The sequence below is a fragment of the Canis lupus genome, chromosome X, assembly GCF_011100685.1.
Source record: "Canis lupus familiaris isolate Mischka breed German Shepherd chromosome X, alternate assembly UU_Cfam_GSD_1.0, whole genome shotgun sequence".
Lineage (NCBI taxonomy): Eukaryota > Metazoa > Chordata > Mammalia > Carnivora > Canidae > Canis > Canis lupus.
Window position 1 is genome coordinate 96,654,602 of NC_049260.1, and position 26,961 is coordinate 96,681,562.

General features: G+C 39.6%; 1 protein-coding gene across 1 annotated transcript in view; it reads right to left on the reverse strand.

Annotated features, from left to right (window-relative positions):
* Positions 1-26,961, reverse strand: part of TENM1 (teneurin transmembrane protein 1) — a 790,607-nt gene that overhangs the window by 124,611 nt on the left and 639,035 nt on the right. Inside the window, exons 18-20 of the mRNA XM_038588255.1 lie at positions 21,742-21,861; positions 15,904-16,165; positions 13,390-13,657 (exon numbers count right to left, since the gene is read on the reverse strand). Of these exons, the coding sequence (XP_038444183.1) occupies positions 13,390-13,657; positions 15,904-16,165; positions 21,742-21,861 (650 nt within the window). The remainder of the gene's footprint in view (positions 1-13,389; positions 13,658-15,903; positions 16,166-21,741; positions 21,862-26,961) is intronic.

Sequence of the window (26,961 nt, forward strand, 5' to 3'; positions counted from 1 at the left end):
TATACAACTCTCTAACGTTGTGGATCATCTGTGGCCAATTTTAAATAATAGGTTGGCTTCTTTTTGTCCTGTGCTGTATCAAAGCTTTAATTAAGATCTTATAGGGCCACCTTCACTGGGTGTGTGACCTGAGCAGTTGCACAGGGGCCCATGCTTGGAAGGGTCCCCTGCTTTGTTTAATGCTCTGCTGCCACTGCCTTGAAATCCTTAATTTTTAACACGAGACTCTGTTATTTCCATTTAACACTGGGCCCTGCAAATTATGGGGATGCCCTTGCACCCTGCCATCAGCTGCCATGCCATCAGCATGAAGACTCATGGAATGCAAACTCATTTTATTACTGGCCCTAACCAAGCATTATTAGCAAAGGAGATCAATGAGGAGCTGGAAAGACTAATAGCAAAATGGAAATAATTTCTAAATAGAAATTAGTTCGGGATCATCCCGTGTCAATGCTGTTGTCTATTATGTTGGATGGAAACAGAGAATTTCAGTGATGAAAAGGATCTCAAAAGTGTTCTAGTTTAGGTTACAGTCATGGCACAAATCATTGCTGTCTACAATCTCCTCGATATCTTATCATGGGCTCCAATGCTTGCTAAACAACTCTGGGAGTGTGGAAAGAGTTGGTTTTAGAGCTAGAGTCAGAAAAGACTTCAACTTTTGGGTCTGCCATCAACTAGCTGTTCCATCTCAGACAAATTATTCTGCATCTCTGAGAATCATGTTCTTCACTGGTATGAAAGTCAGAGTGGGGCACGATGGACTAGAATTAATGATTTTTAGACCCTTTTGGGTCAGGGAAACTTTTATGAATTTGATAAAAGTTAAGAGTCTTCTTCCTAGATTTCTTCCTAGAAATATGCAGATGAGGGGCACTTGGGTGGCTCAGTCAGTTAAGCACAGCTTTCAGCTCAGGGTCCTGGGATTAAGCCCTGCATCTTGCTTCCCTGCTCAGCAGGGAGTCTGCTTCTCCTGTTCCATAGTCCTCTGTCCCTCCCCTGCTCGTGCTCTCTCTCTATCTCTATTGAGATATAAAATCTTTAAAAAAAAAAAGAAAAAATGCAGATGCAGACAAAATTTTGTATGTAATTCTAGGAGGTTCACTGACCTCCTGAAATCCAAATAGAGATCTCAGATCAAAGACTTTTGCATTAGATAATTTTAATAGTGCCCCTTGAACACTAACACTCTATGATTCCAAAGTGTATTTTTTCAAGATTGTATCTGATCGATTCTAGTTGGGGATTAAACCCAAAAGCTAAGGAGAGCACCGTATCTCATGTTGGCAAAATCAGGTGGTGAGAACGCATACTTAGGGCCATGTTGGTATGTAGAATAACACAGTTTCGGCTCCTCTTGCCAACATTTAAAAGTTTAAAATAATCACAGTGACAATTACAAGTTCCCTGAAAGCCATCATCTCCTTCCCTACCATTGTCAGGGTCTGCTTTTTGTACATTGTAAGCCTTGTGAGCTCCCCTAGAATCCCTTCTCCGGAAGGTGATTATGCAGTTTTGCAAATAAGTAGTGTGCCCTGGTGACCTCCAATGGTGGTTTGGAGCCAGATTTTTTCCCTCTGAGTAACAGTTAAAGATCCTCCTCACTCTGTGGCAGGAAATGCTTTTATAAAGTATCAATTAAAGAGTTCTCAATGCAATGGTAATGAGACATACTCTTTTCACCTCATATCTGCTCTCTGAATTGCTCTCTAGTCCACAACAAAAAAGTGCATTGGCTGCAAACCCCACAATGATATTATTTTTTTCCCCTAGTCATAGCAAATAGCAACAAGGCAGCCACTTAATAAGTTCCCTCTAATTTTTATTAGGTTTACTTTCTTGGGAGAAAGCTCTATGAGCTAATAAAGTTATAATTTATACTTAAGACTTGTCCAAAGTTTCAACTAACTTTAATGAGAATGGCTGTGTGTTGGGATATTTTTGCATGTGGCTTCTTGTTCGGAGTAGCAAGGCAAGGTTTCTTTCTGACAGCATCCCACTTTAACATAATCTTGGAACTTGCAATTGGCTTATGAGAAGGCAGACTTTTCACCCCACAGAGCTGAGCTACTCTCCAAGTGCACAGGAAACTGGCAAATACAGAAGCAACCAATCCTAGACTTCTCTCATGGAAGCAGACTGTAATGCACTAAATGCCTACTCTTTTTCCTATAATTAAATATAGGGGGAAAGGGGCTATTCGGGGGCTGGCAATGAAAATGCTGAGCCCCCACATTATACTCTGGTACTGTGACAGCTGAGTCTCAGCTATAAGCAGAACAGACCACTACCATCTCTCAGGGCAGCCTGTTGCCTATCACATCTGGTCATCAACATAGCACGGTTCAGGCTGCAGATTCAGCATCTGGTGCTCTGGAGTGGGGATTAGGAAGAACAGTGTAAGAGGAAGGAAAAAATAATTATTCGTCAACATTATAGAGGAGCTGCAGAAGACACACTGGTCTGGCAGTGGGCCGAGATAAGTAAGGAAGGGGAGTCCCTGACTATCCTTCCCAGGAGCTGGTATAGTGTGGTCCCATGCTGGAATGTATTATCTTGGGAAAGCAGGTGAGAAAAGAGCCATTAGTATAGCAGAATATGTTCTCTGAATGATGTGACTGCCTCCCTTGTGATACCCTTCATTCTGCCTGGATTTCTGTCTTCCTATGCTTTTCCCTCACCCCTCCACAGAGATATTAATGGGACGTTTCTTAACCAAGAGTCATTGATGGTCAAGGTAGGACTGTTACATTTACAGAGGCCTCGGTCTGGTCACAGGATTGCAGCTTTGACTTCACTGTCAGTCATCTTGCAAATACACTGGCTTATGAAGAAGACTTCCTTATACTGGTTTATGAATAAAGATTGCGGCTTGCTTCCCCAAAGTCATTGGACATTGGAAAACAGAACTGAATGACCATTCTACTTCTCTGGGCAGCATCATTTGTATAATGTAAGAAGGCGGAGGACCACCGTGCCCCTTACATCCAATTCAGTGACTGTTGAATCATCTATAAGCGCTGGGATAGATTGACACTAAATAGCCAAGGTAAAGACGCTATGCAAGGAAGCTAATGTGCAAAATATGACAAGATCAAGCAGATGATTTTCAACAGCTTCAGGCTAAGGCTTCAGAAATCATAATGGTTGCATTTATGAAGGCAATACATAATTAAAAGTAGTCTGATAGTGTGAGAAACTGACATGTTACCTCACAAACTCAAGGAACAACTAAAAATAATTTCATGACATTTAGGAGGTAACAAACAACAAGATGAAAACTTTTTTATCCAAAAGGAATCATTAAGTAGAACAATAAACATTTCCCGTTCTTTGAAAATCATAGATCAATGCAAAACAACAACAAACAAGAACAACAAAGGACAAGAGACCTAAGGAACCAAGTGAAGGCCATGGCCACAGCAGACCAAGACTATAGATACAATGCTATCTATTGAGAACGGGCATGTGCTCTTAGAACTTCTACCTTTTCCTATTCTCTGCTGATTTATCATAGGATAGGATGACTCCAGAGGCTCCTCAGTTTGACACATTGCCCAGTGGCCTGAAATGCTTTGTTGATTTATCTATTATTCCTGGCTCACTAGGAGTGTCAGAATCAGCTGCTGAATTTTTATCAAGTGCTTTTTCAGCACTTATGGAAATATTCACATAGTTTTCTTTTTTAATCTATTAAGGTGGTGAATTATGGCAATAGGCTTCCTAAGGTTGAACCATCTTTGTGATCCTAAAATAATTTTAACTCTATTTGGAGCACTTGGGTGGCTCAGTCATCTAAGTCTTTGACCCTTGGTTTCAGCTCAGGTCGTGATCTCAGGGTCATGCAGTCAAGCCCTATGCTAGGCTCCACACTCGGGAGGTGGGAGTGGGGGAGTCTGCTGGAGTTTCTCCCTCTCCCTTTGCTCCTCCCCCACCGTCAAATAAACAAATAAATAAATCTTTAAAAACTACTTGTTATAATATATTATTTTTTAATGAAGCACTGGATTTGATTTGGTAATACTTAGGATCTACACCCTAGCAGTTTATAAAAATAAGGTTCAGACATGATAGCGCTAAAAGTAAGGTAGTTAAATGAAGAAAAAGTATAGTAAGAAGAGTAAACAGTGTCCAGCAGTGAGGTAGCCACACAATACTTTTGCCAAGAGGTCCTGTACACTGAAATCTAATATAATGAGATTTTTTTTCCTGGCTGCTTTGTTCGAGCCCAGCTGCATAGAAGTGGACCTGGAACCTGGATGATCTAGGTGCCATGAAGGCTGGACAATGTGGCTCATATTTGTGAGTGCCTTCATGTACCTGGGCACAGCTATCCTCTCCCTTGGCAGGCACGTCATCCCATTATATAGGCAAGGTTAAGAGGTCCGCTCTAGCCTCTGCCCTTGTTCATTTGTTCAGTCATTCAACAAATATGCAATATTTAATGGGTATCTCTTGTTGTCAGGAACTGGAGATATGAGGATAAAGACAGAACAAGACAGCACTTCCCCCTACCACTGCCACCCCTACCCCCCACCCATGCAGCTCGCATTCTAGTGAGAGGAAAAAACATAAAACAAAACCAACACACATACAAAGTGATAAATGTTATGATGGGAAAATGAAGTGTATTAGTGGCGAGTGTAACAAGAGAATTTAAGGTGGAATGGAGAAATAAGGAAAAGCTTCTTTGTGCAGAGGGGGATTTATCTTATGAAGTACAGGGAGGAGCATTCTAGAGAGAGGACAGCATGTGTGCAAGGCCTTGAGGCTTGGTATCTTTGGGAGATTTAAAAAAGGTCAGAGTGGCTAGAGGGTTGATTTCTCTCTAGAGTGTCAAAAATAAATGAAGAAAAACCCCTTCCCCCCTCCCAGTATGAAGTAAAACAAAAGATTACTATTCTCTAGCTGTACTGACGCCTTTTTCTTAGGAGAGGTTTTAGGAAATAGATTCACCTTGAATATGGACTGCTTATCTTTTAAAACATCGTGATTGATTTAAAGGGATACAATGTTATAATGGAAATAAGGGGACTGTTATTTAATGACTCAGCAAACCTTTACTGAGCTGCTCTATGTGCCATGCAGGTGATCCGCTGAGCACTGCAGATATGGGGGATATTACACAGAGCAGGATGATTTGTCATGTGAGAGAAGCCAGACCCTGGAGGGTTACCTACCTTTTGGAACTTTCATCCATGGCCTCCTTAATACTATCACAAAAATAATATCACCTTACATTTGTCTGATGCGCAACAGTTAAATACATTTTTGTGTCTCAACTAATTTGAAGACTCACAAAAACCTACTAGGAAGATATATTTACTCCCATTTGATAGATGAGATGATAGAGTCAGGGAGGTAGAGTGACTAGTTCAAGGTCATCTGGCTAGTAAATGGCAGAACCAGAGCTAAATCCAGTGACTCATAAGCAAAGGCTTCTTCCTGTGATGCTAGATCACAGCTAGTAAGGGCAAGACCCACAATTCAGAAGCGCTAAATAAATAACGTTTCATTTGCTCTGAATTAAAGAGATTAAGGATTGGAAGGAGGCCAGGGTTAGCCTTGAAGAAGTACCGTGTATTCTGGTTGGCCAAAAACAGCACCCAGTTATGCTGTTGTTTTGATGTTATTATGAACAACATCCTCTTTTACTCTCAAAAGTCTCTTGGTTTGAATGATAAATTATATGGTCACCCAGTCTTCGAGAAATATCTCCATATAGCTCTGCTAAGGGTTGGTAGAGGGGACCAGGAGGCAAGAACAATCATAAATACGGACTTGGAAAATAGGACATATGGTCTGGAAAACCATTTAAATTGTCTGTCTCTTGACTATGTCATCTTACCAATGGCTTTCAGATTGTTATGCCTGAAAGCCATTTGTGATGCGGCACACACACGGGGAGAGACACACATACACGTACACACACGTACAATTGAAACCAAGTTCTCCAAAACAGTACTCTCTTAATAGCTTTACATTCTGGTATTTTCAATTCTATTCACTTTTGTTCTACTCCACTCTATTCCATTCTACTCCATTAAAAAAATACTGGTTGACTCCCCAAATGGATTTTTGTAATCTACTAATGGGTGTGACCAGTAGTTTGAAACGGGCATGGACCACTTGCTTACCAGGATATCAGAGTCATTTAAAAACTCTGGTAGGCTCTAGGCACTCTCATTTTGGAGGTCCTATCTCACATCTTGTCAAACATACTAAAATGGATATAACCCACAATCCATACCCTGCATTAAACATAGTTCATATGTAAGCGTAAAAATCTAGAAGTAGTTGATGAGCTGACATAATGCTTCATTTTGTAGACATTTATTTAAATTTTTATTAATGTTGATTTTCTGGTTTTCTTTTCATATTTCGGTGCCAATATACTTATTTTTCAGATTGCAAACATTTTCTCAGGCCCTTGAAAAACTCATATCCTTGGTGCTACGCCTATAAAGCTGAATGGATAAAACAGCCCTGCTCTCAGTTAACGATTATGAATTCATGAGTGGAGAGAAATGATGAAAGATTATTATCTCTGCTAGCTTCTTTGACAGAAAGCCACTGGGGCGTTGAATTGGGTGCTCGGTAAGGTGGGTTGGTCAATTTAGTGAAGAGAGGCAGCAGTGAAAGGCATGCAGAACTCAGGACCCGGAGATCTGAATTTGAATTCTTGCTCTGTAGAGGACTTTAGGCAAGTCACTTGCTCTTTCTGAACCTCAGTTTCCCCCTCTGTAAAATGAAGATCATATTCACCGCCCTATGCCTACCAGGCAGGAATGTTATAAGGATTAAAATGAGATAATGTACATGAGAGTACTTTGCAAACTGTAAAGCACTACCCATTTATTATTAAAATATTCCGTGGCTGCGAGTTTTGTGGCTGCCCAGCCTGCGTAGGTTTTACTGAAGGGAAATTTATGAACACTGAAGCATCATTCTCGGCAATGTTTCGTGTGCACAAAGCAATCGTAGCTTAGCACCTATTACTATTAATGTTCCCTTGTTTCTCTCAAACACAATTTAGACAGACTCCTATGCACTGCGAACCTTTAGGAAGTCTAGTTCTCCCTGCAACACCACTCTTTCTTGCCAAACTACTGTACTAAATAATTATGCAATTGTTGTTGCCAATAACCTTGAAAAAAAATAAAATTGTTTATAGCAGTGCTACTACAGGCAATGGCTGATTTCCTGAACTTCCAGGACTCTGAACCGCTGTGATTTAATTTAATTAAAACGAAGACTGGGTAGAATGCATTATTACATATTGATAATGTATGCAGGCCCAGGCGGACATGGGGAATTATTTTGACAAAATTCATATAATGGATGCAGATCAGAGCCCCCGAACAAGCCAGTTTGTCCAATTAAATAAGCCATCTCTAGAATTTTAACAGGACTCTGAACTTAACAATGATTTTTTTTTACATTGTTTTGCAAGCAGCAGAGTTGGGAAAGAAGCTAAGTAATATACAATGATTTCCACACATCATACCTCATTTAGAGCTAGAGAATCAAGTACTAGGGCCAAATTATTTCAAATGCACAGATGGAGTTTTTTTAGCAGGGAGTCTTGTCTGTGTATCAGACAGCAAAATCTTTAAGCCGGATGAGCTAGTGATTCTGGTTTTTGTACTGCAACCCTGGGGGTGATTTTCCTCTTCTTCTACTTGATCAATATTGTACTTGGATTAATCAATCTTATCAGTTGCCATTGATACTTCGCCAAAGAAGTAGTTCACACAATCTCTGTTGGTAATTTATTCACTCTGGTATTGTCCTTCCACTTGTGAAATCTGTTGCAGTTCCAAAAAAAAAAAAAATGATGGGATACTCTAGGATCTCAAGCACTCCTTTCTCACTGTGGCTGCCCCTCAACCCTCAATTCCTCTTTTGAGACACCCTAGCCCTTAGGGATGACATCAATTCCCCACAGCTGAGCTACATGCGAAACAAGGTCCACATTTCAAACTAAGTGGGCATTGCAATTTAGATATTCACCATCACTTCGAATTCAGCTTAATAGCTGATCTCCTCTTTCTCTATCACCCAGAAATGGGTGTAACAAGGGTTCATATTTACCTGGCATGAAAAGTAAGAAGAGTGGGAGAACTTTCTAGTCATAGTTTTTACCAAAATTCTTGCTATAACTGGGACAGTATGAGTATTGGTCAAGGTTTGTTTCCTATTATTATTGCAACAAATTACCACAAGCAAAGGCTTCAAATGAGCCAGATTGTCATCTTACTGTTACGGAGGTTAAGAAGTCTGAAATGGGTCTCACTGAGCTAAAATCAGGTTTTAGCTCATCTTAGCAGGCTGCATTCCTCCTGGAGGCTCGAAGGAGACTCTGTCTTCTTGACTTTTCCAGCTTCTAGCAGCCACCAACAACCTTGTTTCTTGGTTCCCTTCCCTCATCTTCAAGGCCAGCAATATTTCACCCTGCTGTGCCTTTCTGCTATAGTTATACCTTCCTCTAACTCTGGCCTCCCCTTCTGAGTCCATCTTCCACTTTCAAGGACACTTGTGGTGACATGGGGCCCACCTGGATAATCCAGGATAATCATCCCATCTCAAAGTCAGCTGATCAGCAACCTTAATTCTCTTTTGCCACATAACATAATATATTCACAGATTCCGGGGATGAACATCTTTGGCGGCTGGTGGTCATCATTCTTCCTACCAGAGGGCCATCCTAGGACCTCTAAATCTGAAGCAAACCTGCGAAATGTTATATAGAGCACCATTGTCACTATCTGGTGTAAAATGTAGTCTGTTTTTTCTTGCATTAGTTAAGAGATTATAAAATATGGGCAGGAGTACATCTAAATATTTTCTTCATTTTTGGTGAGATTCACTCATCTCTATTAAGGTATGAGCTCATACCAGTGGTCACACACTTGATCCCTTTGTCTTCACTCATTTATGACTTGAACTATTTATTGTCTCTTGTATTCTTTAAGATGCTCACAGTTCATCTGCAGAGAATTAGAATCTCTGACTTCATTCTACGACCTGCTCTAATGTTTTACCACTGGCAAGAAATTCTCTTAGTCTCCATGCATATGGAAATGCAGACAAGGTAGTAAATAAAATCTCTTTAACCATGATGATCAAGGACATTCCCTGCAAGGCAAATAATCCATATTCCATCTTAGGCACCATGCTTGAAATTATTTTGACTATTTTGCTTGAGACCTTTGCCACATTCTTTCTCTACCCTAAAAAAATATGTCCTTTAAGTGCACATAAAATACCATGAATAATACTTTTGTTTCCTGTCTCTTTGGATATATCTGAGTAGATCAATTTTCGTTTGCTTTTGTTACTTTATTAGCCTTAAAAATGAACCAACAGCATATATTTTAGCATTTTAATTAAGGTCATTTTATAGTCAGAAGGCTTCAGGATGTTTTGATAAGGAATATGATCGTAGAAATAGAATGCAAACCAATACCTATAGGCAAAAGTAGGAATGGGGGCTTCATCACTTGTGTATATACTAGAAAATCTTTGCTTTTCTTTGTGTTTTAGTTGTTTATTCAATAATCAATGGGCATATTAGAAGCTAAGTCATTTAGAGTGCTTAACTACAATATGGAAGAAAATTTTAGAATCTTTAGCACTGGAGTTATTTAAAAGAAAGAGAAGTAACACTTTTACGCATAAAGTAAGGTTGATAAAATGGTGCAGACACTGTGGAAAACAGTTTGGTGGTTTCTCAACAAGTCAAACACAGAATTCCCATATGATCCAACTGTTCTACTCCTAGGTATATTTCCCCAAGAACTGAAAACAGATATTCAAACAAATGCTTGTATGTGAATGTTCATAGCAGCACTACTCATAATATCCAAAAGGTGTAAAACAGCCCAAATGTCCATCAGTTGATGAACAAATAAACAAAATGTGGTGTCTATGCAACGGAATATTATCCAGTCATAGAAAGGGATGAAGCACTGACACATGTATGGCACGGATGAGCTCTGGAAACATTATGCCAAGAGAAAGAAGCCAGACATAAAAGACTACATATTGCATGATTCTATTTGTTTGAAATACTCAGAAGAGGTAGACCAGAAAGTAGATTGGTGGTCATCAGGGAGGGAGGAGTGGTGAGTGACTGCTGGTGTGTGCGGGGGTGCTACTTTGTAGGGTGATGATGAAAATGTTCCAGAATCTGATACTGGTAATAGTTGTACAATGCTGTAAAAATACAAAAAATCACTCAATTGTACACTTTAAATGGGTGAACTCTGTGGTATGTGAATTATGTCTCAATGAGGCCGTTATTTAAAAAAGTAAGGTTGCACTGCATTTATGTGAACCCTGGCAAGAAATGGCTGCTAGACATTGTCTCGGTGAGCTCTTCCTGAGAGTACTGGGTAAACTGCTAAGTGTCATAACTTAAGAAAAAAGTAAAAACAAACGAACAAAAAAAGGCAATGACCCCACAGGGATTCTAGGAAGGGTAATAGGGAATTGGAAAACAAAGACCTATGGAGAAAAGTTAGAGGATTTTGGTTTATCCCAGGGCAGCAAAGGTGTTAGGCTAATATTCTGGAGAAAACATCCTGGAGACAGGTTTGAGTATTCACCAGTCAAGGTCATGGCAGGAAACACACATCACACTCAAGTGTTCATGCATAAAGTCAGATGAAGGGGCTATTTACAATAGCACGAGCAGAGTTAAGGGAATCGATGAGGGATGGTGACCCACTCAGGGACTGGCAACAGTGAGCAGCCTCCTGGGTTTGCAGGGGCAAAGGGAGGGAATGATGATACAGAAGACCAGACAGCTTGGGGACGTAGAGGAGGATCTCCAGGATAGGAGCCACCATCTTCTAATGTAGTTGTTGCTAGAACTGCAATGAGGCAGGGAGAGGGGTAAATACTCTGACTTCCTTCTCCTTCCACCCTGCAGTCTCTAGATGGTGCCATCCATTGACCTCATCAAATAGGAAGCCAGAGAGTAAAGGAGTCCAGGCAATGAGGTCCCTAGAAGCCAGTCTCTCATAGCACAGAGAAGGGCAGAGAAGAGATTGTGTGTGTGTGTGTGTGTGTGTGTGTGTGTGTGTGTGTGTGTGGCAAGGAGGGAAATGGAGAATAACTGAGTGCTTGTCTGTCTTTTTTTTTAAGATTTTATTTATTCATTCATGAGAGACACAGAGAGAGAGGCAGAGACACAGGCAGAGGGAGAAGCAGGCTCCCTGTGGGGAGCCTGATGTGGGACTCGATCCCAGGACCCCATAATCATGACCTGAGGTGAAGGCAGATGCTCAAACACTGAGCCACCCAGAAGTCCCTGAGTGCTTGCCTGTTATACCCAGTTCCCTACTAAAAGAAGCCGAGACAACAAATACCTGGGCAGCCTCCATGCTTTATACCTTGTGATCCCAATACACTGGCCACCAGCAGAAATGCCAAGATGATACCAGTGCTGAACGTCTGTTGAGTGCTTACCATGTGGGAAGCACTTTACATTACTCATCCTGTTTAATCCTCATATTATAATAACCTATGAATGCTATGAGTAGCATTCTCTTTATGATACCCATTTTATAGATGGAGAAACTGTGGCTGCTGGGGATTAACTAATGGACCCAATGTTTCATAGTAAGTAGATGAGTGATGATGTGAATCCAGGAAGGGAGTCTGGCTCCAGAGTTGTTCTCTTAACCACTATACTCACTGAAACGGGTCAAGTAGGAGTCCATAGGCTGGCCAACAACCTTGATGGTAGTCAGCTCAATGGTAGAGCTCTGTTTAGGGTGTTTACTCTATAGCTGACACAATCTGATATTCTCTCTAAGAGTAATCTGGATGCAAAATACATAGCAAGTCACCAGACCGTGGGGTTTGAAAAGCCAAGAGAAAGGGAGGGTAGTTAATGTCAGAGGAGACGTGAGGAATTCTGGCATCAGTAGAGCCAAGTCACCATGGAGGGAGGCAGTGGCCTCTTGCTGCAGAGAGGACAACAAGGGCTGTTGCTAAGTTGACAAAGCAGGTTCGGGCTTTCTAGAACCATAAGATATCTTCAGGAAGGCTGCAGTTTGCTGATGCCTTTTCCTGATCTTTCTTACTTCCCCATGTCTTTACAATAACTCCTCACTAATTGAGGACATCTGAACCATTCTATGTTTCTTGCATTCTAATAAAGTCCAACAGAGATGAATTAATTATTTAAATATATGAGAATCTCTTGGGCAAAGAAGAGTTACTGGTCTTTTTCTCCCACCTCTATTAGTTTTCCTCTGGAAAGAAAGGGAGGAAATTGACACACCACAGTCTAAAAGATAAATGTCAGTTATATGGGAATTATTCCATGATAGACACTTCCAAGGGAGGATATGAAAACATCTCCTCTGGAGAGGTTTAAAAATAGTCTTCTCATCTGTCCAAGGGTGGTTTCCATGAGATATTGCCTGAAGGCACAAGAATCAATGGCTCCCAGCTGTGGCTCCACCGACCTGTGTCAGGTCCCTTAGGAAGTTTTCACTGTCTTCTACAAGGTGAGAGAAAAAAAGACCTTGCTGTCTGTCTGTCTGTTTGTCTCTCTCTAAGCATCAGTGTTAGATTGCTTACTGTCATTTTTAAAAGACAGAATATTCTCTTTTTTGATGTTAAGATACCCCCTCCTTGATGAAATTATGGTAGCAGTGAGTAGTAGATTGTAGTAGGTTTTTTCTTCTTTCTTTTTAAGATATTCTTACTTGGCAAAATAAAAAGTTGGCAAATCTGTTTCAGTCTAATTTTTTAAAATGTCATTTGTCTGACAGAATTAAATATCTGAAAACTGTAGGCCCAGAGGACTTCTAAAGGTCCCTACTATCTGGAAGATCCTAGGTTTTAAAGTCTTGAAATAAAAGAAAATTAAAAGGACAAGGAAGGTGAGATGATTTCTTTTTGCATTTAACCTACTGAAGTAACAAGTTAATGGAGTCTAACTATCTTAGACAGAAGAGATAATAAGTGGAGATGCCTATAAGTTAAAATTTTGTAGTTTCTAAGTGGAAATGACAGTCTAAATGTCAAACCCAAAAACATGACCAAAAGAACGCCACACCAAAGGTCACAGTTAGAAGGCAATATTCAGCGCTGGAGACAGTTACAAGTCAGAGTGTGTGATGCCACTGGTACGCAGCCATCCTGAAAGGAGAACTAAACTAGCTTTGAAGCAAAAATGTGTCAAAAGGGAACACTAAGTAGGTCCAAGGATAGTGGTTTGAATGAAAAAAGGCTTTCGATCCCTTAAATAAAAGAAAACCGTTATTTTCCCATACATAATGTTTCCACATACAAATTAATATGCAACCAGTATTTTCTGTTTTGTGAACATAATGCTGCTATTTGCACAGAATTAGTTCAACATACCCAAAGCCTCTGCCAGGCCCCAAACCTTCTGTCCATAGATGTCGGTCTTGTTCCAAGCAAACGTGTAGATGAGATTAACTGCAGCAGGAAACCACTTCTGTGTGAGTCGCCCTTCCACAGCTACCGTGAGGTGTACTTTTATCATTCCCATAGGAATGGTTGAGTGTGTCAGAAGGATCCGGAGCAAGGTTTTATATCCAGGGGTGCGGCTGCTCAGGTAACTCAGCCTCACAAAGCTGGAAGGAATGGGGATCTCCTCTTGTACCACCTGAAAGACAAAAAAGCCCAAGTGGCTCGATAGGTGGTCACGGGTAGATAAGGCTATTGCATACTTTCTTGTCTTAGAAACACACCAAAAGAGAGAGGTTAAAGGGATCCTGTGGATGCCAAGGCAAGAATCTTTGTGAGGCTGTGTGACCATAGGTCTCAAATTTTGCACTGAAGCTGCATGAGGACAAGACATCCAACCAACCCTGAGGATTGTGCTCATTTTTTCCCTGCCAGGAAAGGCAGCGAAAAGAACAATTTTAGTTTTTTAACAGTGTTCCCAAAATTGCTTAGTAGGAGTTGGAAAAGATCACACTACTGAATGTCAAGCATTTCAGTGCTATGGGCTCCATTGAGAGGTCTTTTTCTTAAATACACATACACAAAATCTTGTTTGGTGTGTTAAGTCATATATCATAAAACCATTGCTGTAATCCTTATTCAGGACAGGCTCTCTAAGAGGAAGGACTCCAGGCTCAGCGAGGTGATGTTTTATGACAGAGATTATGGTTTCCCTAGAATTAATCTTTACTGATGCCATCAAACTTGTCTTCTTTGGACCTTTGGAATGACCTCGAGGGTCAATTTTTTTAATCAAATTTTGCTTACATATTTCTCTGTGCTTTGATGTACCAATAGCTCGGAACAGGTTTTTCCAAGTTGGCACCTGTGACTGAGAAGTAAATAACTCCCATTAACTCCTGTGCACATTTTATACTAAATGTGAATCCCAGAATGAAGCTACCACTTGGCTACTTTAACTGCTATCACTTATTTGTTTATTAGCACAGATGGAGTTAACCAAAAGTGGTCACTAAAACTGAATTTTGTGTTCCATAACTTTCAACTTTCAAAACCCAGCTGAAGAAAGAGCCTAGTCAATACTTTTAAGGTGACATGAATGGTGTGGATATTTTTGTTCCCCCACTCATTTTTAGCTCAGAACCATGTCGTTTCACCCTTTCCCAAGTGAGTGCATGTAGTAGAACTGGTTGTTAACCACATGGTATCTCATATTGTCCAAGATTTCTGGTCATTCTTTTTCTGGGGACACAAATTGCTTTTGTCTACTCTGCCCGATTTTTCTTCCTCTACATTAGCTGTTTGATACCAGAGCTGTCCAATGGCTTTGTCTCCTTAGATGGTGGTAGAAATACAATAGTGAAGGACAGAGGGACACTTACCACCTTAATATTTCATTTCCCTACGGAAACACGCAGTCCTAGATCAGTTTGAAAACCTTTGCCCTGAAGAAGACTTGCGCTTCCTAGTGACAAGTATACAGAGACTGGTGTACCCATTCAATAAGCATGGTCTTGTTTTTTGCTCATTTCTAAGGAAAAACAATGGAAAAGACAGGAGGGGCAACTCATTGGACTCCTTTTCCCGTAGAGCACTATTTTTGTGAGTCTTTCACCAGTGGTATCCTCTGGTTATTACTAACAGCTGTTGGGAATGTTGTGGTGGAAGAAAAACCAATTCAGTCTTGGAGTGTCCATTTAGTTCCTCTTGAGTATACTTCTTGAATTCTGGATGTGTGTGACTGGGGTCCATTTTGGTGGCTTCTACACTTACCTATCATTAAAATGTTTGTATAATGTGATGGGAAAATTATACTATAGATGTTTGAATTGGCTTAGTACTGAAATGAACATGTTGAAGTCTCAAAAAATTTTTTAGGGACTATAAAATACCAAGGTTCAAAAATACATCTTCCTCTGACTATAAAGCTTGAACACTCAAAAGCAAAGCTTTAAACAAAACCCATACGCTTGAAAATTGCCTTTACCAAACACAGCTAAACAAGAGGCGTTGTCATGACTTCTAAGAACAACGACAATGGATACAAACTAGACAATGGAAGAAAACTAGATTTCTTAAGGAGCTTTAATTTCAGAACCACAAACGGTCCCACCTCATTGATTATACTGTTATCACTATTGAGCTAGCTAGCAAGCTTTGTTCTTTAGAGCACAGTGTTCATTAGGTCAAGGTTTGGGGTTTAATTCTCATGACAGCTAGTTCATCTTGCTTTGTTCTATGGCTATAGATAGCACCCTATAGCCTTGGCCAATCACCTTGCAAACGTGTGCCAGAGAGATTACATTTGAAGGCTTCTCTTGATAAATGAAGGGCAGCCCATTATAGGGCTGGCAGAAGTACTAGGAAAGGGAATCCAGCCATTATACATCGTTGACCAGCCCCGCCATACTATGATTTTATACAGTCAAAGGCCAATGTACCCACCTGCAGCTCAGGAACAATAGTTCCCCTCTCTGGACAGGACCCTCCAAATGATGTGAGTGGTGAAGGAAGCACAATAGGGTTTGGGCTGATAAAGTTGGAGATGTCGCAGGATGGTGGGTCTGATACCACTCTTTGCATGGTTACTTTCTCTACCACAATGAACTGATTCCAAGGCAACCAGAGTGTTCTCTTCTCAGACAGGAAAGGTGATCGGTCAAAGATCAAGATGACAGAAATACCACCAATGGCTACAAGGTCAAAGCTGAGGAGGAAAAATATAAGACAGTTTCACCAAATGAACAACCAAAATAATGTGCAAGTTAAAAAATCAGTGATTTTTGTACACTTTCCTTCCTCTGGGACTCAACTATATCCATTTGTATTTCTGTTTTATAAATTTCCTCTAGCTAAACGTATGGATGACTTCTTTTCACTATCTAGTAGACTTCTGAGAAAAAAAAAACTCTGCATCACCAGTTGATATGCACCCCGAATTTGTAAACCAATTTTAATATTACCTTAAACAAAATCACTGCATGTATTTCTGCAAAGTCGTATTTTACCATTTAACATTCAGCAGTGTCTTTACTATAATACATTATTCATCCTCAAAAAAAAAAAAAAAGATTCCTAAAATGTAACTGAAGAAAAGTAAAGAGCCGAAAGGTTAACTATCTTGTTCGGAGTCACAAACAGTGTCAGAAATCTGGTGGTGTCTTTGAGATGGCATTTGGAAAAGGTAGCAGCAGAGGAACGTTGTTCAGTGAAATTTGAACAGTACCATGCCTGAACCCTCCACATTTGCCCGTCCACTTCAGCTGCTGATTCTACTTGAAGTCTACATTTAGGATTTCTGGTTCCATCTAGGATGCCTCTTGGTTTCCTTTTGTAAGACAGCCTGTAATGGACCCTATCCATCTCTGCTGACAACACCTTCCATATCTCTGACAAAGCAAGACTACCTCTCCTATAAGCCAATTCTGTCCATCACTTGATGTGGTATCTGACATTACTCTTGCTTTGAAGCATAACACACTCAGATTTCAGTTCATTCTGCACTAGATGATTGTACCTTACTTCTCCTGTAAGCATAATGATGTCTTTGAGATAATGGACTTGAAAGCATTCAAAAAGCATAAAATACTATGTAAAAGTAAGATAATGATAAATTATTACTATTATATCATAAAATGGATAAAGGACAATATGATGCTTCATAATATTCAAAGCAACTAAAATCCACAGAAGAGAGATGTAAGCAATTCCCTGCATTAAAAGAAATATTTCTGTAAAACACTTTTTCAATGATAGAATGCCATGATAGGAAATCAGACTTAATTATGGATATCTCACCACTTTCTTCATATAACATTTATTATATTTACTATAGTATTGCCAATCAAATCTTGTTGCAGAAATCTTCCAGATAAAGATAAATGGACAGTAACAAAGGATGGCTAATACTGTATTTTTTATTGTTCCTTTTTTCAGTCAAGTAACTGTAATATTAAGGCAGTTTCCAAAAAGAGGATTCGAAGAACTACAATAGCTATAGAAAATAATCTAGGTTTGAACTAAAAAAGAAAGCCCAAGTGGCTTATGATTTAAGACAGAGAGGATGAATTCATGATAATACTGAAGCAGTTTAAGGCAAGTGTAGTGGGGAAAATCCTACACTCCTTGCCAAGAGACCTTTCCTCTAGTTCACAGTCTATGCTGATTTACCTCCATGTCCTTGGGCAAGTTTGATTTGCCTAAACCTTGGCTCTTGCCTCCTTAAAATTGAAGTGCTTATTTATTTGAAAACAAAAACAAATGCACACACACACATACACACATAAACTATCCAAACAAAAACATATGCACCTGTGAGTTATTCTCTACTCTAGAAAGATTAAGGAGACAGGGCAGGTTTTGGCTTCATACACACCTGGGTTCGAAACCCAGCTCTGCCACGTTAACATTGTGTCTTTGGGCTAGTTATTTAACTCCCATGAATTTCTGTTTCCTTGTTAGTAAAATGGAGCTAATATGATTTATCACTCACCTAATACTGCTAATTAGTAAATAAGAAAGACTTAAGGGTCAAGGACTCAGCAAATGTTAACTCTCTTCTCAAATCAGATCCATTGCCTTATTATATTTACAGATATATCTTCTTGTAGTTCAAATGAGCTGTAGGCCAGCTTTTGATTATCTCCATAAGCAGATACTGATTTTTAAGTTCTTCTGGGAACTTCTCCTAGGTATCCTGTGATAGTTTAGTTTTATATGTCAATTTGGTGGGGTTATAGTACCCAGTTATTTAGACATGAATCTAGATGTTGCTGTGGAGGCATTTTGTAGATGTGGTTAATATCTACAATTAGTTGACCTTAAGTGAAGGAGGTTACCCTTGATAATGTGGGAGGGCCCGAACCAATTAGTTGAAAGACTGAAAACTGAAGTTTCTTCGAGGAAGAAGGAATTCTGTTTCAAGACTACAGAGGTAGCATCAACTCCTTCCCTAAGAGATTCTAGTTTACCAGCCACTATAGGTTTGAACCTAATAGTTCCCACAATCACATAAGCCAATTCCTTGAAATCTCTTGTTCTCTCTCTCTCATATATACTATGTACACACACACACACACACACACACACACACACACACACACACAGAGCTTCTTTTTCTCTGGAGAACCCTGACTGATTTTTCCTTTTCCCACCTAGCTGATATATAGTCAGACTGACTCAATTGCCATAGAGGTGGAAGGTGTATCTGTGGCCAAAATTCCATCTACATATTCCAATGCCAGGCTGCATGTTCCCTGAATAATTAATTCTTTGGGATTTCCCCCACTACAAATGATATTAATTGGCATGGGTCATTAAGAACAGGTTATCAAGTCATTTGATAGTGAGTATAAAAGACCCAACGGAGAGGACATATTTGTTTGAAGACCTACCTGTCAATCTATAATAAATCAGAGCAGTCCTACCCATAGATGGACGACTATTAAGGCCAATGCAAAATGCTTATTTCTGCCTTATGGTATCTATAAATCCACAAACTCTGGACTTGAACAGGGAGGGAACTCCCTGTTCATTTTTCAAAGTCTTCCAAAGTTCTTGAGACCTTTAACGCTTCTCAAGAATCTTCTAAGGTCAGCGCTTCACCTATTGTTCTTATCACTGGCTAAACTATAACATAAAAAGTTCTCTTTCAAAGCTTTCCTGAGCACTTGTTATATAATCTAAGTTGAAGGTGGGTAATTATAGAAGATAAGAGCCAGATTACTTGGGTTCAAATTTTGGGCTCGACCCTTATTAGCTGTGTTAATTTGGATACGTTTTTTCATCTGCCAGAGGAGGAGGATGATAATAATGCTTCCTATCTCATAAACTTGTCGTGAGGATGACACAGATCAACACTTATGAAAATGCCTGGCATACAGTAGATACTCATACATATTCATTTTCCTTTGGAATTGCCTTTTTTCTTCTATTCTGATACTTCGGCCTCTCCCAATCTGCATGTCTAATCTCTTCTTACTTTTAGAGGTCTCCTTCTTCCATTCCCATAGTTCCTTTCGCCTTTTATACATAACTTTGGTCCTGTGACCTAGACTTTTCCTGGTTCTCTAGGGGAAGTTGTCAATTAACTTGTGCAAATGGATGATAATGGGAGTAATTAGTTCTACATCCCACATAACATATTTGCATTTAACGAGAACTTTTAGAGTCAACAGCTTAACCCAAAGCAGTGATGCCATTGGTGGGAACTACAGGCAAGGTGGCAGACAGGTTGGACTGAGACTTGGAGACAGAGGGCCCCTTACAGCATCTTACATATCACACTCTGTCTACTGGGTATTTAAATGCTAATCTCAGCCTTTCTGTAATCCTTTTGCTCTCAGATATAGTTTCCTTATGATACTCTGCTTTCGAAATGTACTCAGTCTGAGAGAGCAACAAACAGAAACATATAAATGGAAACTCCCATCACACTGTCACTTTATGTCCAGGAGATGACAGTGGGACAGTCTGCTTGGCATTTGGGGCACAGATTTTGAACGCTTACACCCTTTGTGGAGCCTGAGGGGAGAGTTATTGCCAGAGGGGACTCTGGCTGTATCTGTCATCTACATAAACGTAGTTCTCACAGAGAGCTCAGCAGATGAGGGTCCTGGCATTTTACTTAAAACAAAAAACACAAAAATGACGACAAAAATTGTTCTTTTTTTAATGTTTTCGGTAAACTGGAAACAGAAATTTTTAGATTTTTTTTAAGATATTGTTTCTTTTAAGCTCTTTTGTAAATATCAAATAATTCACTCAAACCTTTCTACACATGCTAAAAAAAAACCTAAAGGCCCATGAGTTCTCCAAGTGAAGTCAAATGTCTATGAGGGCATATTCTATTTAAAGAAACAATCCATTTCTCAATTTCTGGCACATAGTTAAGCATGCTGGCAAAGGGAGAGGCCACTTCTGTGTACCAGTTACTGGTGAGGGAACTACTAAAATTTCATCATTCAGTCAAGCTGGGAGAAAGGTCCATTTGAATTAGTGGAGACCTCCAACTATGGACTATTTGAAATGAAATGTACTTTTTATTGCATATATACACATATATACAATGGATGTGTGTGTGTTTATGTGTATTCAGACTACCTGTACCCAGAGTAGTTTTTGCTGAGCTTATTCTAATAAATAGGTGGCTAGTTAATAATCTGCAATATAATTTACGTACAAATCATTTATATGATTTACTGAAGTCTTAAAAACTGTTTTTCTTATGTATGTTAAAACTTTTCTTTTTAGCTTCTTTAATTTTTGTAAGCATTTTCTTGATAGGCAGTTGAAAAAAAAATTCAGCATAGCCCAGGTTGAACAATTAGCAATTCTGAAGTGGTTAGGACTAATAAGGTTTGATTGTAGGTTCTTGAAATAAGACAGTCTCACACTGTGATAAAGCTCCAAGCCAACATCTCTTTATGTGACTACTGAAGCAGCTTATTGTGAGTAGTTCATTTTAAGGGCAGACATCTGGAGACTAGGGCACCTCAAGGCCATTATTATAGTGTTCCTGAGGGTCATAAATGGGTACCTTTAAGCCAGACACATGGGCCTATTGACTCAAATATTTTGAACAAATGTCTATCTAAATGGTAGACAAAATGTCTACCTAAATGATAAACAAAAATGTTTTCATGAGCAAATCCGTTTCTGGGGTGGAAAGATTTTACTTAGTGGTCTTGCTTCCTGGGTCTCAGAGAGCCTGAGAAGCCCTTAGAGAGTAGCCTGGTGGTTGGTATTGAGGTTAAATCACTACAGTTATTAAAGACACTTAAGGGAATTGGTTAGGCTGGCCATGCTTGTCAATCAGTTGCAGCCACTACAAAAATAAGCAGTCTAGGGTGCACACATTAAAAATAAATATCTTAATGAGGTTGAATTTTGTACTTTTGGGAGAAATCTTTTGGACATCTTCATTTCTGAAATATTTTAAGGCTGCCATGGAAGAACAGCCTAAGTGTTCCTGGCCCCCTCTTTATTACCTGCATCATCTCACTGAATTTTGAAGCTGGATTGATAAATGGAATTGGATGTAGGCTAGGAAACTTTCCAGGTGGCCAGGGTTTCCAGAAGACTTGAGTAATAGTGCATGGTTAGAAGAGAAATTTGGTTTGATTTAGTTGGGGAATAGAGGAAATAAACATCACCAACGACTTTCTGAAATACAGGCTAGAAGGAAGATGGGCTTACAAACACTGTATCATCTAAGCCCTGGTTTGGCTCATAGCTAGAAGTCACTATTTGGCCCCCCAATGATTAGAAGGAATACTGACATACCTTCCATCTTGCCGGCTGATGGTAAACCCATAATCACTGTGATGCAGGAAACTAACATTCACCCCTACTAGAGGAGTTCCATCTACAGCCACCACTTGGCCTCGAATCACACAAGCACGCCTGCAACACAAGATCAAAGGCAAATATAAAAGCATGTTGAAACTAGATTCTAGAAGCCAAGATGGAGAAACTTTGGAAAACACAGTCAAGTATAACAAAAAACACAATAATTTCACCAACCAGTAGTAACTACTAACAACATTTCGAGGATGGCATGTGTATCTTTTTTGCCCATGAAAACTGGGATTATACTCAGTATAGATCTGTGTCCTGATATTTTTATGTTAACAGTGTATTATTAACATTGTCCAATGTAATCAGAAATTCCTTAATATATCACTTTGTTATTATACAATATAGCCTTAAAACAGCATTCCTTAACTGGTTTAATTCATTCCTTTTTTTAGGACATATAGTAGTTTCTTAATTTTTCCTGCATTGAGTATCTTATATTTCCTTGGGAGATAGTCCTAGTTGTGGAAGAATAATTTTATTTTATTAAAATTCATCACATTTATTAATACATAAATACATTGTACATATGACTAAAGTCTCTGCTCAAGACCTCCCTCCCAGCTCTTGGTCTTCTCCTCAGAGGTAATCAGTAATGTGTGCATTCTCCATGCACTTACATACATATGTGTGAATATTTTTAAGGCTCTTGATTCATATTGCCAAATTGCCTTTTTCTGGAAAAACAATATTATAAGAAAGCAAACTTATTTGGACAAATTTTAAGAGTGAGTCTGCAAAAAAGACATGGTCCTTAGCTATAGTATTCTGTTTCTCTTGCTTAATTGAAATAAAATATTTCAGGCGATTTTTTCCTTTAAACAAAGGAGTTTCACCCTTGCCCAAAAAATGAGATTCTATTAAACTAGCTCTCAAATAGGGCTGTCTCCCAGACATAGTCCACTAAAATGTGCATACTTTCAGCTCTAGCCTGACCAAGTTATAACAAATTTCAGGCATTTGACAGTTAAGAAGAGGACCCAGGAGCAAATTCCAAGCAAAGTTTTTTTTCACTGATCTGCCATTATTGGGGGCAGCAGGGGTTGGGGGGCAGTTTTTTCACCACTTGTGGAGGGGGGGAGTCCAATCCTAGTTTTGGCAGCCCTGAGCTCTAGCATGTGCATTTTGTAGCTGGAGCTGGAGGTGTTGAGGAAGGTTGAGCAAGGTCAGTGATTTTTTTCCTGGGGAGTTAATGTCATTTTTTTTTTCACCAAGTGGGATTCAGTAGATCCAGGGGATCTGAATCTTAGATTAAAGAGGGCCATGTTATTTGGGCAAACATGACTTTCCAAAGTAACCATGATAATTCCTCCCTGGCATTATATCTTCCTAAAAAAGAATTAGCAAGTTGAGGCAATATATCTGAAGGCTCATGGCCACAAAAATCTTTTGAGAGAAAAAAAAAATCTCTGAAAAATCGAAAGACAGTTACCAGCCAAAGTTTGTTTTATACATCACAGCCAATAGACTCCACACTCCATTCTATCACACATAATCAAAGGAATTGGATATAAGTTATGCTAATAGGATTTATCTTGCATTACCTAAGGCCTTCCCCGAAAACAAACTACAAGCCATTAAGTACTAACCAAAAGTAAGCTGGTATAACTGTTGCTATCGCTGTATTGAAGTCTCAGACCAACATTCCTAATTTTGACATAGATCAGTGGCTTTCTTTTTTCCAATGAACGGTACATTTTTATGAGTTCTATAAATCATGGCTCTGAATGGTACGCAAATGACATAGTGGCACTTGCTTTGTCTTGTCTGATTCTCCCAGTTTCTTTTGGGGAGATTTCGAAAGTTTGAGATTCTGAAATCCCATTTAATAGAGGAGACGTTTATTTGAAGGTCATTGAGTTCTGGATTTTGAACTAACCCTGACAGATGTGGTTCCAGGTTCTAAGTCCAATGTAACAAGAAATGAAAATGAAAGGATGTCTCTAGTTTTATACAGCAACCTTTTGAAGGTCTTCATAAAACAAAGTCTGACAAGCAGGGTACAGATGAAGTAGAAGCAAGCTGAGAAAATCTGCAAACTATGTAGGGATTGGAGCTAGAAGGGCTGAGAAGAGGCACTGGAAAATCCCTTGAACATGGCTTCCCCGAGCACTAAGTGCTGATGGCTTTTTTGGGGGTGGGGGTAACTCCAAACTTGCTAAGGCTCTACCAGTTAACAAGGTGGCCTTTGCAACAATAAAGCCTACCTAGGTGGTCGCTGATTCCCTTTTGGCAAGACAATTCTACACTTACTCATTTCATTTGTTCATATTACTCTAGACATTGTGTCTTCCCACAGCTATACTAGGCTCAATTATTTTTGTTTTTATTTTGTCAAGCCTAGTTGGCATTATTTGCTCATATTTTATGACAGACACAGACCTGTCTCTTCTCTTTGCTGCTCTTTTATTTTCTATACAGTTTATATTTATGAAGGATCCAGGCTGGTGAGTGAAAGTCTCATAAAAGCTATCATTATTCTGTGCATTTCCCTTGTATTCCTCTCTTCCTTCATTCTGTATCTCATTCTGAGGAGACTTGTCTTTTGACTCTTCTGCTCTTTAGTATTCCTCATATTTTATGAAGCACACAGATTTTGTGTGATAACGACTCATCAAAGTCATCATTATTCAAGACATTGTCTACCTGTTCTTCTCATTCATTTCACTCTGCATCATTCATAAATAATGTGCAGACTTGTCTTTCAACTACTTTATTTTTTATTTCTCATATTTTATGATGCACACCAACTTATAGCATATGATAAAGCCCCATAAAACTCATTATTCTACGTTTATCAGCATTGAGGTCTCTTTGTAATGTATTAGACTTTAAATGTTCTAAGAGTCCCTGTATCTTGCTGCATTTGCTCCCATTATTTACACACTCCATGTCATCTATTTTTCACAAGAATAACTCTTAGCTCCTTTTATTCCTGGATTACTAGTACTTACTGTAATCTTTGACCAACATCAGTCATCCTGTGTCAGTGGAAGCTGTCTAAATTTCAGGACAGTATTAAAGTATTCTTTCTTAATTTCCAGTAATCTTGATTGGCACTGCATGCAGAAACCTAGGGAAAACATTTTCCCAGGCAAATTTTCCATTTCAAAAAGAAAACTCTTGAGTCTACTTGCTTCCCCAGGCTACTCCTGCTCCAGATGGCCCTTAGGGAGCCTTCATATATACTCTTGCAAGTATGGTGTTCTCTCTACTTTGCTTAGCTCAACTGCTATTTTGTGCAATCTGGAGTTCTGAATTCAATTATTCATAATTGTGGATGGTAACCTTGTATTTACTTAATTTTTTCCTGAGTCACACAGTCACTGAAATGTAGTGTCTCTTCGCTTCACATTGTCTATTCGGATTGTGCTTCTCTTATCCAAGGCATCCTGTATAATTAATCTTTTTTTCAAGTTTGGGTGTTTGTTGAAGTAGTGAGCTGGATATGACAGCGAGTCTGTCTTTGGTAGTACCACCACGATCCTACTTTCTGTGCTATTCATCATTCCCACTGTGGTACCTCCCTGTTTCCTTGCCCAGAGAGTCTCCGGCATCTTCAAATCACCACCTAAAAAAGTATTCATACCTGGCCTGTTCTTGGCCCGTCTTGGGGAAACATCTGGAATTCTTAAATTATTGCCCCATCAAACTACCCTCAACGTGAGTCCTAATCTTTCAAGCACCTGTCTTTTTCTGAAACTTTTCCCCACTAAGTATACGGAACTCCTCTGAGTCTTTTGAACCGTCTGGACTGTCATAAAGCTGACCCTGTGCATGTCTACAGCAGGTATGTGCCTAGTGTGACTGTCTTTGGTGTTGGTTTTGTGTGTGTGTTTTTGTGTACTCTCAATGGCAGGGACTGCACACTTTCCTTGGGGCTCACTATCCTTTGATTCACAGACATGGTTGGGATGCTTTCCTTTCTTGAATCTTTAAAAACCAGAACTTCTCCCTGCTGTTCTGGGTTAGAGTGAGATAACTTGAACTCAGATGGACATGACCAATGCGACTTTAGAAACACGTATGGGGATAGATCACCCCTCACAAGTGTCTCTCTTCCCGTTCTTTGGAGAATACAGGCTGCTGCCAAGCTGTCTACTTGCTGTCACTATGCTAAAGCAGCAACCCCCAAGGAATTGCTTCTTCCTTTAACAAATGCTGAATCTTGTAGGTGTTTGGAGCTTGGTCTGAAGAGCAGGGCATCCTGGGAAATGCAAGTCAGAATACACTTTACTCAGAGCCTTATTTAACTAACGAGCTGCTTGTTAGACCATTCTGATGCAAAATGGTCTAATTCATTCTGTATTTTCTTTTTCCATGGCATAGTCAAATTATCCCTAGCCTCCAATAAACTCTTGGTTCCTTTCTCCTCTTTTCTTATTTGTTGTCTTTTGTCTTCAGTGTCAAATTTCCAATATTCATTCAACACCTCAGGCAAAAACATTAACCTCAAGCACAAGATTTGGTTTGAAAAACAACACTGAAAACTAAATTGCTGTAAGAAGATATAATTTACTGCATTGTGTTTCTGATTAAAATCTTTCGCAAGGAAAATGAGGCTCAGAGTAGGGAAGTTATAACCATTTGCTTTTGTTGCTAACATGAGCGTAAGCAACCTTTGAAGGGTAACATTCAAAATCAAGGTCCTGGCCAGCAGGGGATCTAGCAGCAGTTGGGCAGGTTAGGTTGTTTTCTCCATAGGAACAGATGAAATCCTTTCCAGAGCTGACAGCTCTGGTCAAGAGACAGCACTGAGAAGGACTGGGCTTAGAGAGGCCACGTGAATGCTCTGCTCACTGGAGCTGGAATTCTGCTCTGTAAATTCCTCTAGGAGTCGTTATTTGGTTCGTGTCTCCAAGGGATGGAAACCTGCTGCCTGTGAGGCATGGTGCAATGGTTCTCCCAACATCTCCGCAGGCTCATTATACCGTCAAGTTTCACAGCTTTAGATTGCGTCACTTGGACTAAAGCATCTTATCGGCTGCCATCATGCAATGAATAAAGGATCTTCTCTTTAGAGTGTCATCTGTGCTATTGGTCCTCAGTCCTTCCTGGTAATATTTCTTGCATACAGATCAGTGGTTCTCAGACTTGATTACACACCAGAATCACCTGGAGGGCTTGGTAAAACAGTCCGCTGGGCCC